The 12451-nt window shown below is 36.8% G+C and overlaps 1 protein-coding gene across 1 annotated transcript in view; it reads left to right on the plus strand.

Moving 5' to 3' along the window:
• PIKFYVE (phosphoinositide kinase, FYVE finger containing) overlaps positions 1–12451 on the plus strand; it is a 105067-nt gene that overhangs the window by 57648 nt on the left and 34968 nt on the right. The window contains exons 14-20 of the mRNA XM_011993923.1: positions 237–417; positions 1327–1401; positions 3421–3528; positions 7167–7307; positions 7947–8073; positions 8302–9461; positions 11223–11323. Of these exons, the coding sequence (XP_011849313.1) occupies positions 237–417; positions 1327–1401; positions 3421–3528; positions 7167–7307; positions 7947–8073; positions 8302–9461; positions 11223–11323 (1893 nt within the window). The remainder of the gene's footprint in view (positions 1–236; positions 418–1326; positions 1402–3420; positions 3529–7166; positions 7308–7946; positions 8074–8301; positions 9462–11222; positions 11324–12451) is intronic.

The raw sequence follows: 12451 nt of genomic DNA on the forward strand, positions 1-12451 counted from the left end.
TGTTAAAATTTCATTTCAGTCAGTTGCAGGGAACTTCTTAGTGGAAGATATTCAGATTTCATTTATATGCAAAATCCTTAAGGTACAGATATAATGAAAGAATGATATTGACCTAGAAAATCTTATCTGTGAACCGTAATTGAAATGTTTATTTCTTTGTAGACTGTTTTATCATCAGAATTATTGTCTCTGGCAGTATTAACTATGCAAATTTCTTTCTTATAATATTTTTGTAGTTCAGCTAATCATAACCACATGATGGCACTACTCCAGCAGTTGCTCCATAGTGACTCACTGTCATCATCTTGGAGGGACATCATCGTGTCATTGGTCTGCCAGGTTGTTCAGACAGTCCGACCTGATGTCAAGAACCAGGATGATGACATGGATATCCGTCAGTTTGTCCACATCAAAAAAGTGAGTTCTGCTAATGTTTTACTAATGCTAGGAAGTGATGAGGCAGGACTGATTATAATTTTTCTCTTAATGGTAATCTAAAAGGAGTCATTACCCTGAGGGTTGCTAGATGAGGAGTAGGAGGTTTTGCTGTCTGCTTTGTTTGTTAGCAGTGCACTTAGGAGTCATGGAAGCCACGCATAGGAAGTGAGAGGTGAATGGAAAGGATGAGTTATATCAGAGATGGGTTGGGAACTCAAATCGATACAGGTTCTTCCTTACTTACTTCCTCTTCTTGACACGTCAGCTATGAGAAACCCTATTCTCACAGATTATGATCACTGTTCTGAGGAAAAGCAGTGGGTAATTTGCTTTATTTAGATCAAGCTTATCCAACTCGTGGCCTGTGGGCTGCATGCTGCCCAAGAGTGCTTTGAATCCAGCCCAACACCAATTCGTAAACTTTCTTAAAATATTACGACATTTTTTGTGATTTTTTTTTTAAAGCTCATCCACTGTTGTTAGTGTATTTTATGTGTGGCCCAATACAATTCATTTTCCAGTGAGGCCCAGGGAAGTCAAAAGACTGGACACCTCTGATTTAGATAGTAATGGAGTCCTGTGTGTGCTTTTTCCCTGTGATATTTAACTTAAACAGTAGTGTTAACTGCCACATGGCACCAGTTTATTCAGTCAGTGAGTACTTTAGAGTCCTAGTATAGTACATTAGAGAATAGGGGATGAGAAAACAGAGTCATGCAGACATGCCATTGATCATTGGTTGAAAGGAACAATTATTTCCTGAAATTTTTTGTTCTTATTTGATTACACAATAGTTAAAAAGAAATGGAAAGAAATAATAGCATACATCTGACTAGATTCTAAGCATGTTATTATTGAATTGTATTGTTTTCTTAATTGTTCCATTAGATCCCAGGTGGAAAGAAGTTTGATTCTGTGGTTGTCAATGGCTTTGTTTGTACCAAGAACATTGCACATAAAAAGGTAATGTGATTCAGTTCAGCAGTGAAGTTCAGCAAACCATGGCTGTGTGCTTAGATAACAAGTTGGGGCACCTTAGTCATGGAAGAAATGGACAATGGACAATGAAAGGCAGCTGTGTCTGCCATAGGGGTGAAATTTGGTAGGTTCAGGGAAGATTTCCCAGAGCTGAGGATGAATGGATTGGAATTTGAATAATGGGAATTCACCAGACAGAAGGAGGAAGTGGGGAGGATCAGGCTTCTAGATCAGCAGAATGATAAGATACTAGCATTATTTATCTCCTGATCCCATTACATCTTAGGGAGACAGGGTTTCTTTAGTAGGCTGGAGTCCTTCCAGAGGCTTAGCATTCTAAAGCTGATAGCTCTTCTAGCGCTAGGCTACAGAGCTGTCAGTTTTCTTCTGTTTTCCTTCTCGTCTTATGTCTTTGTAGCACTAGCACAAAGGAGTGGAGTGAGATAACCTGGGGTGTTACGGAGACTCTGAGCTCCTAAGGTGTAATATGGGCAATATAAATGAAGCTGGAGGAAACAGGCAAGGGCTTTGTATCTCATTAAAGGTCTTGAACTTTATTCTGAAGTCTTTTGATTCTCAAAGTGTAGTGTACATACATTGAGATCACATGTGGACCTTTTAAAAATGTCTGTTCCCAGCCTAACCCCTAGAAATTCTCATTCAGTAGGTTAAGGGCAATGGGAATGTATGGATGTTAGGGAAATGATGGTACCATATTTAAAGTAGGCACTAGGCCGAGCGTGTAATCCTGGCACTTTGGCAGGCCGGGGCAAGCGGATCACAAGGTCAGGAGTTTGAGACCAGCCTGGCCAATAGGGTGAAACCCCATCTCTACTAAAAATACAAAAAAATTAGCCAGGCATAGTGGTGTGTGCCTGTAGTCTCAGCTACTTGGGAGGCTGAGGCAGAAGAATCGCTTGAATGCGGGAGGTGAAGGTTGCAGTGAGCTGAGATCACGCCACTGCACTCCAGCCTGGGTGACAGGGCGAGACTCTGTCTCCAAAAAAACAAAAAAAAAGATTCGTGACAATTGTTAGTGACCATAGATAAATAAAAATATGCTTGGCTTCAATTGTTTACTTATCGCATATTTTATTGCAGTAATTCCACATTAGTCAGTATTTCTACACAGAGTCTTACTAAAACCACACATTACCCTTTAAAGGAGAACTTTAAACCAAATTAAATGATATTTGTTGAATTAAGAGGTAAATATGTTACACCTTCTCAGAAAGTGAAGAAAATTTGTATGTAGGTGTGGTGGAAACATATGCATGAATGACTGTCTTGTCCCACTGATTAGAGATAGTCTTTGATTTGTAGTTGCTACAAAGTGTCCTGAATTGAGTTTCCCAGCTAGTGAGTCACTGTTTTTGGAACTGTTTGCTGTTTGGGGTCCATAAACTTGGTCAGCCTGAAACCTCAATTGCTATTCTGCCTGTGGCTGTAAGGTTAGGGTATATTGTTAGAGTCTCTGCTTGAGATGCTTTCACATTTTCTTTTTGAACTTCATGGTACCTATTTTAGCTTGCCACCTTAATGATTGGAAATGTTTTCTGTTAGAAATATGTTCAGGAGGCATTTTAATTCTTTTCTCCCTCTTCTCCTCTTGAATTTTAGACAGACTGAAATATGCTTTTAAAGTTGCTTATTTCTTGGAGTTTGTGAAGTAACCCATTATTAAATACTGCTCCCTCCGTGCACACTCAGGGCATGATGTCTCTTCTTTCAACATCAGAAATGAAAAAAAAAAGTTAAGAGAATAGAAGATCAGAGTAGTATTAAGAAAGCAAAGCCAATTTTTGAAGAATTTTGTATTGTTCTGAACATATTATTTGCTTTGAAAAAATTTAATACCGTAAAAGAACTAAATGAGAGTATACTAATATGAGATACGTTAAGTTAGTAGGAATTATGAACAATATAGATTTAAAGTTATAATTAAAGGAGGGCTGTAAAATGCAAACCTTTAAAAACTTTAACAAACTGTTCTTTTTTTTGTAGATGAATTCTTGTATTAAAAACCCCAAAATTCTTCTGTTGAAGTGTTCCATTGAGTATCTCTACAGAGAAGAAACTAAGTTTACTTGCATTGATCCTATTGTGCTTCAGGTAAGAATTTACTACTAAAAATAATTTGGAGGGATGTTTGTGTATCATGATGCTTATAAATTCTTAATGATTTTGACTTAATTCTAACTGATTAAATTGGATAGGCAAACTTGATAGCTTACCAAAACCTCTGTCACTCATTATTTTTAAAGTTTCAAAGTGTTAAAAGTAACATGTAACTGTTCAAGAATATAAGGAACAAAAGGTGAAAATCTAAATACTGGTTTCCCTTTCCCACTTAATCCAAATACTAGTTTGGATTAAGTATTTAATTCTCACAGTAAATCAGACCGTGAGAATTTCTTGAACTTACCAGATTTCTAATGGAATCTCTGGTTTGTAATACAGTTTATGCTACTAAAACACATTTCTAGAACACCAGTTAGCTTATATGTAGTTGGCAAACAGAATAATGTCAGATGGAAGTTGTGTTGGTTTCTAAGTGGTTTTTCCTAAGCAAGGAGGCCCCGAATAGCTGCAGTAGGTTATAACCCTCAGCCGGAAAGGAAAACAGTCTCAGCTCAGCTGCTACACAGGCAGAAACCCTTCCAGCTCTATTTTAAGAAAGTAAAAGTGAGCTTTTGCTTACAGGGCTGTTTCCCCAGGGAGGTACACCCACATCTCTGGTTCTTGGTAGCTTTACTGCTCAGAGCTCCATTTACAGTTGTAGCATTGCAATAGTTTTTGTGCATTTAATTTCACTTGAGGCAGCCTCATGCCATACGAAGCTCTCTGCCTGGGCTCTCCGTGATTCCTCTTAAGGTACCAGTTATTATTTTTGTTAGTGCTGAAGATATAAAATTGCATAGGTTTTAAGTTTTCTGCCCCAGCTCCTTTTCTGCCATAAATGCTATTAATTTTATTTTGTGGTTATTCAAAATGGAAGCTTTTTAGGAATGTGTGTATTATATTACAGTGGAAACACTTATATTGGGTTCCAGAAACATTTAGGAAAAGTATTACTTGAAAATTCCTAGGTAAATACATTTTTTCAAGAGTGATAGGAGCAATCACTTTTGTCCTGATTTCATAGATAACAATAAGAGAAACTGAGTTTGTAGTAAAAGGGACAGTGCTTTATAAAACTCTGCTGTATTACTTAAGAACTCTGTGAGCTGGGGCTGTTTTCTCTTTCGAATTCAGCTGTGCCATCAGTAAAAACGATGGATTTTGACTAGACATTTTAGTAGAGAACTCTAAAGGAATAAAGGGAAATACAATAATTATGTTCATGGAACCTAAGATAATTTGATGCTGGAGGTTTTGTTGATTCCACAGAAGATTGTCAGCAGAAGACTTTCACATGATCAGATCAGAATTGCTTTGACTGAGATGCATCCTGGTTGCAGAGATGTTAAAATTCGTAAAATTGTATGTCTTGGAATTGATGAACTAGGTTAATTGTAATCTACAGGTGTTTGTTTACTTAAAGTTACAGCTAAATTTATTCACATTATTATTACTCTATGTTTACAATCAGGTTAATAGACTAAAGATTTTTTGTTAGAGAGGTATGCTGTGGGGGATTGTACTTAGGAAACATGGTTTAACTCATTAACAAAGCATCTTGTTCATCAAAACTTTCAAACATAGTTTTTATTATACCTTTAACTCCTGCCCTACTTAAACTTCTTAGTTTAAATTGATAGAAAATATCAGCTGATTTGAACTTTTTCTGAATTAATAGAAAGTACCAGCTCATTTGAGTTTTTTTTATCTGATGTGGAATAACGAATCAGAGAAGAAGCTGAAAGATAGGTATTCAGAAAAAGGAGGATGAGAAACAAAGGTCAAGGAGATAATTAGCCTGTGACTTTTTACTTTCTTTACAAGGCGAGGTCTACTAGATCTCTTGGTTCACCACTGCTGTGCTTATGGCCTACTTTCTGATACTCTTCCCTTGCTGAGCTTGGACAAGGCCTCCTTTTTGACATGGTATTTCATGAGTAGTCATGATAGTTGATTAGAATTGGAACTGGAAGGAAAGTTATTTGCCATCTTTGTACTACCACAGGCAGAAACTTAAAAAAAAAACAAAAAAACAGATTCTGATTGTACTTTATTAGAGCTGAACAAATAAAATTATTTTAAATGCTGTTAAATTGCAAGTTAGTAAGTAGAGTAGGAAATTAACACATTTTAGGAAAAAAATCCATTTTGTTAATAATGGGAGAATTTGAAATAAATAGTATCAGTAAAACAAAGGCAAGAAGCAATATACTTCATAATAGGGCAAGTTTACTGCAGTGAGTAGGCTCATCCATTACGGGTGGTAAGGGACGTGAATACAGTCTTGCTCAGAAGACACTTTGGGCACATGGAGTAGGAGTGGCAAACATGCTCATCTTTAGTTGTCTCCCATCTGGAGCCCAGAAATACTATGAAGCAATTAGTGAATTGTATTGTTTTAACTCTGGTTGTTATTTACAATATTCATTTCTTTCTTATTTTTTCTTTTTTTTGAGATGAAGTCTTGCTCTTGTCCTCTAGGCTGGAGTGCAGTGCCGTTATCTTGGCTTACTGAAACCTCTGCCTCCCAGGTTCAAGCTATTTTCCTGCCTCAGCCTCCCAAGTAGCTGGGATTACAGGTGCCTGTCACCACGCCCGGCTAATTTTTGTATTTTTTAGTAGAGACGGGGTTTCATTGTGTTGGCCAGGCTTGTCTTGAACTCCAGACGTCAGGTGATCCGCCCGCCTCGGCCTCCCAAAGTGCTGGGATTATGGGCGTGAGCCACCGTACCCAGCCACAATATTCATTTCTTTTGAAATTAAACCTTTGTGATAAAATTATATTAGCATTATGTTTGAGATCTTTAACTGTGGCTGTTCTAGGTATTATATGATCTGTTGGGAAATTGGAATTAGGAAGTTGCTGAAGTAGCATCTGTTAAAGAGTTATTTGTTCAGATATCCAGAAAGAGAGATAACTCATTTTGGTTTCAGAATGTAGAGGAGAGAATTTGTAACCATATTAAAACCACTTAGGGCTGGGCACAGTGGCTGACACTTATCATTACACTTCTGGAGCTGAAGGCAGGAGGATTGCTTGAGGCCAGGAGTTCAAGACCAGCCTGGGTAACATAGTGAGACCCTGTCTCTACAAAAAAAATAGAAAATATTAGCCAGGCATTGTGATGTGTGCCTGTAGTCCTAGAAGAGTGAAGCAGGAGGATTGCTTGAGCCCAGGACTTTGAGGTCACAGTAAGCTATGATGGCACCTCTGCACTCCAGCCTGGATGACAGAATGAGACCCCATCTCTTAAAACAAACAAACAAACAAACAAACATAGAAATGGGTTTTATTTTGGGAGTTTGGAGGTTAGGTTTTTTGGTTGTTCTTGCTTTTTTAACCTCTGAACTAGCTAATTGCATTCTTGGCTTTTAAATTAAGAATTGAAAATCTTTCAAGGAAAATTAGTTGGAGAATGGAATTTCTTCTGAAACTCTTGTCAGCATAATCAAGTTTAGAATGACGAATGAGATTCTTACTTTGTTTGAATTAATTTGCTTACAGACTTATTTGTGGATGAAGAAAATTTAGGCTAAGATTGATAATAATAGTGAAGCTATCTTGATATTTTAATATGTCCAGATATTGCGTTTTACCAAGTGTGATATTTCTGATTTATCTTACTTAGGAAAGAGAATTCTTGAAGAATTATGTTCAGCGAATAGTTGATGTTCGACCCACCTTGGTTCTAGTTGAGAAAACAGTGTCTCGGATTGCCCAGGACATGTTATTGGAACATGGTATTACTTTGGTCATTAATGTAAAATCGGTGAGTGTTTTTATTTTTCTATTTTATTTTTTCTACTTATTTTAAAAAATTGCAGCTTTTGAATTTATATGTACATATGATAGGTATACAAGAATCTTAGTCTTTGCTGTTCCATACGTATTGAAAGTGGATCAGAAGATACGGCACCTATTTCATTAAGATTGAGAATCTCAGACTGGAAGAAAGTGTAATTGATTATGTAATGCTTATTATTGATGTCTACAAGACCAAAAGTGAAATGGACATTAGTTAATCACTAGGTATTCGTTGATCCTTCATTTTCGTTGGAGAATTGCTCAAGCAGAAAATGTTCTCTCCGTTCAAAAGTTTACCCTCTGCAGAATAGGGACCAATTCTAGAAAGTTGTTTTTTCTCCTCACAGCATCTTGTGGTAATCCATGATGCTTAAATGCATTTTGATAATGTTATTAATATGAGTAAGGTTTCAGTGGGCACATATTGATTACTAAGCAACTAAATATAGAAGAATCCGGAATAAAAAAATTCATCATATATTTATTAAAAAGGAAATTTATTGTGAGTGTTATTTTTTAATTTTTCCATCACTTTTCCAGATTAAATTTACAAAGATTTTTATTCTTCTCTAGTTTTGTAATATAATGTTTTTGTGTATTGTAGCAAGTTTTGGAACGAATCAGTCGAATGACCCAAGGTGATTTAGTGATGTCGATGGACCAGCTGCTTACGAAACCACACCTGGGCACTTGTCACAAATTTTATATGCAGATATTTCAGTTGCCTAATGGTGAGTGATCTTTAGCATAGGTTGACCTGAGGAAAAGAGTTAACTTATCACTACTACAATGTTTACTTACTAGGAAATATCTATTAATAGTAGGCGAGGATAGGCAACTGTGGTCTTATTCATGTAAGAGTTTTTCTTTCACAGATGTTAAGAGAGTGAATTGATTCTATTTGGACTTCCGGATTGCCACCTCCACCATCTTAACTTTTTGTTTGTTTTTATTTGTAGAGCAAACCAAGACGCTGATGTTTTTTGAAGGTTGTCCACAGCACCTAGGCTGTACAATCAAGCTGAGAGGAGGCTCTGATTATGAGCTGGCTCGAGTTAAGGAGATCCTAATATTTATGATCTGTGTTGCTTATCATTCTCAACTAGAAATCTCCTTTCTCATGGATGAATTTGCTATGCCTCCCACATTAATGCAAAACCCTTCATTCCATTCCCTGATTGAGGGACGAGGGCATGAGGGGACTGTCCAAGAGCAGTACGGTGGAGGTTCCCTCCCCTGGGATCCTGACATCCCTCCTGAGTCTCTGCCCTGTGATGATAGCAGTTTGCTGGAATCGAGGATTGTGTTTGAGAAGGGTGAGCAGGAAAATAAAAATGTTCCACAGGCTGTTGCCTCTGTGAAGCATCAGGAACATAGCACAACAACTTGCCCGGCGGGTCTCGCTTGTGCTTTCTTTCCACCTGTACCGGAATCATTGTTGCCACTTCCTGTGGATGACCAACAAGATGCTTTAGGCAGTGAGCAGCCAGAGAGTTTGCAGCAAACAGTTGTGCTGCAGGATCCCAAAAGCCAGATAAGAGCCTTTAGAGACCCTCTACAGGATGACACTGGATTATATGTTACTGAGGAAGTCGCCTCCTCTGAAGATAAACGAAAGACTTATTCTTTGGCCTTTAAGCAGGAATTGAAAGATGTGATCCTCTGTATCTCCCCAGTAATCACATTCCGAGAACCCTTTCTTTTAACTGAAAAGGGGATGAGATGCTCTACCCGAGATTATTTTGCAGAGCAGGTTTACTGGTCTCCTCTCCTCAATAAAGAATTCAAAGAAATGGAGAACAGGAGGAAGAAACAGCTGCTCAGGGATCTCTCTGGACTTCAGGGCATGAACGGAAGTATTCAGGCCAAGTGTATTCAAGTCTTACCCTCACATGAGCTTGTGAGCACTAGAATTGCTGAGCATCTGGGCGATAGCCAGAGCTTGGGTAGAATGCTGGCCGATTATCGAGCCAGAGGAGGAAGAATTCAGCCCAAAAATTCAGACCCTTTTGCTCATTCAAAGGATGCATCAAGTACTTCAAGTGGCAAATCAGGAAGCAAAAATGAGGGTGATGAAGAGAGAGGGCTTATTCCGAATGATGCTGTGTGGTCAACAAAGGTGAGCCAGACCACTTTTTGATGCTCTTGTACATTAGGATGTGTTGAATGACTCCTCTAAGGCAAGCTAAAAAATCAGTTTGGCAGACTGCATGCAGATTTGTGAAATATTTCTTCTCCTATGCTATTTTTGTTTTTGTCTTGAGTCTGCTGGCTTATGTGTTACTTTAATACGTATGAAGCAGAATTGTAATGAAACTGGGTTTCAGGGTTTTAAGATGAGCTTATAGTAAGCTAGGCAGATCCTTGAAGTAAAGGGAAATGGGGAGCTGCTTAAAATTTCTGACAACATGACTTGGATGTGGTATGATATCCTGGATCCTAGTGTCAGGGGGTGAGAGATGGAAGCTTATTGTAGGAAATAGATGTGTTTTTTTAAAAGAAGTTAGCAGGAAATAGATTTGTTTTCTAAAAAAAGGTAGCTCTATTTTTTTTCTTTAACATAAAACATTTTACCTTGTTATTTAACTACGACAGTGACCTTTTTCTTTCTAGGCATAAATTGAGAGCAAATTAAGGAAGGTTTATAGATCTATTATTGATAATAATGCAGTAAAACTAATTAACAAATCCATTGCTAGATGAGGAAATGCAATTGTTTAATAAAACGAAAAGATGTCCAATTTCACCAGTAGTCAAGGAAGTGCTAAATAATATATGTTCAATTTCCCTAGTAGTCAAGGAAGTGCTAAATAATTTTTTATTTGTGAGACTGGCAAAAAGGAAAGTGATAAAAGACCCATGGTTAATGATGGCATGGAAAAACACCTTTCATAAATTTCATGTAAGCTTATACAAATGTATGTGTATGTACATTTGTATAAATTTATACAAATTTATAGAAAGTGATAGGAAAGCCTCTTATTAATTTACACATACATGTATATGCCTTTGACCCGGGACTCCAACTTTTTATAATCTATCCTGCAGAAATAATTAAGTGTGCTTATATAAGGGTGCTTTCATTTTGTAAGAATATATGTACAAAGATGTTTATTGAAACAGTTTAATGATGAGCAAGATCTCAAGTCATTTAATGACTTGGATAAAGCCCATGATATATTTGAAGTGTTAAAAAGCAAGTTATATTTTAATATGTTTTGCATTATTCCATATTTATAAAAACAAAACCCCCTGTGTGTACTTAGGTAGGAAGTGATGTGTGTATGTGGGACAGGTGTGTAAACTAGCAAAAAGAATAGATATTTTAAAACCACAGAGTCAAACTGCTCAGCTTCAGTGGTAGAGGAGAATCATAGGAGGAGAGGTTTTGTGTATTTTATGAACTTCTTCAAATGCTTCTATACTATTTCAGTTTTAACAGAGAGCTGGTTTTCCCTTTGTAATGATCAAAAACAGGCATAAGCATAGATAAATATACACCTTAGAATTTAGATTTCTGGGTGTCTCAGATTGATGTTATTATATCCCATCAGTTCAGATTGTTAAATATGGATATATTTAATTTTTCTTCTAAAATAATGTAGTGCAGTTTTGTAAATTAAAGAGTAAGTTAAGAAAACAAGCTATCTAGACATCGTTTTGTGTTTTTAAGTTTAACTTAAACTTTTTGAGTTGTCTTTTCTCAAAAACCAACTGCCCTTCTTCCTTTTATTTAGTTTCCTGTAGTTGTAAGTCTTGACCGGAGCCCCTACAGTGATAATTGGAGGCTTTACAAATAGAGTGGAGTGTATTTGATGCAGTGGAGTTGAATGTGGTTGCAGTCGCTTGCTCATCCATTCATTACTTCTTTTAAATTTAGGTGGACTGTCTGAATCCCATTAACCACCAGAGACTGTGTGTGCTCTTCAGCAGCTCTTCTGCCCAGTCCAGCAATGCTCCCAGTGCCTGTGTCAGTCCTTGGTAGGATTTTTTTCACCCTACACTATTCCACTTAAAAACAGAATTCCAGCAATTAAAAAAAAAAACAAAAACAAAACAGTCCTTAGGACCTGTATTTAAGTACGTGGTCATATATGAATTGATAGAACTTTTAAACTTGTGAAGTAAATGTGAAAATACATGTTTATTCATGAGTAGAAGTAAATGAGAGTACATTAAGAGTGAAAAAATGTGAGGGATAGAAGAGAAATTTGTATTGGTTGACTTTCCCTTATCTGAAATGCTTGGGACCAGAAGTGTTTTGGATTTGATATTTTTTTCAAATTTGGAAATATTTCCATATACTTAATGAGATATCTTGGGGATGGGACCCAAGTCTAAACATGAAATTCATTTATGTTTCATATACACCTTGTACACGTAGCCTGAAGTTAATTTTATATAAGATTTGTAATGATTTTATGTATAAAACAAAAGTTTGTATACATTGAACCATCAGAAAACAAAGGTTTCAGTTGTGGCATTTCCCACTTGCGGTGTCATGTCAGGGCTCAAAAAGTTTCAGATTTGGGAGCATTTTGGATTTTGGATTTTCAGATTAGGGATGCCCAACCTGTACTTAAAAAGGCAAGAAAGTTGACACACAAAAGCTTGTTTAGAAGCATTTTGATGATAGTATGTACAATTTAGGCAGGTTTCCTTCAGGCATAATTTTTATAAAAGCAGTCAACCTTTTGCATTATTAGTGGGTTTTAGTCTAAAACTTAATTTTAAGTAGATCGATAAAAACTGAAGTATATTTTGTGTTTTAAATTATTTGTTTCAGATTACTGTCATGAAAACCTCACACAGATGTACATAGCCTTACATTACATAGTTCACCTTTAGTTTTAAAAGTACTATGGAACATAACTGCTTTTTTGGGGGCACTGTTTCCATGCCAAAACATATTCTGTGTTTTAATTTTGGATACCTGAAACACTTATTTCCAACAGTGAGCTCATGTTTTCTTCCAGTAGTATAGCTTCAGCAGGCAGACATGGGGCTGGCAGAGCCCATAGGAATTTTCTCTGGGAGTTTATAGGTCAAGGCTTGAATAAGATGTGGATTTCAGCAGTTATATAGCCAGACCGTCTTGTGAGCATTTAT

The sequence above is a fragment of the Mandrillus leucophaeus genome, unplaced genomic scaffold, assembly GCF_000951045.1.
Source record: "Mandrillus leucophaeus isolate KB7577 unplaced genomic scaffold, Mleu.le_1.0 Scaffold436, whole genome shotgun sequence".
Classification (NCBI taxonomy): Eukaryota; Metazoa; Chordata; class Mammalia; order Primates; family Cercopithecidae; genus Mandrillus; species Mandrillus leucophaeus.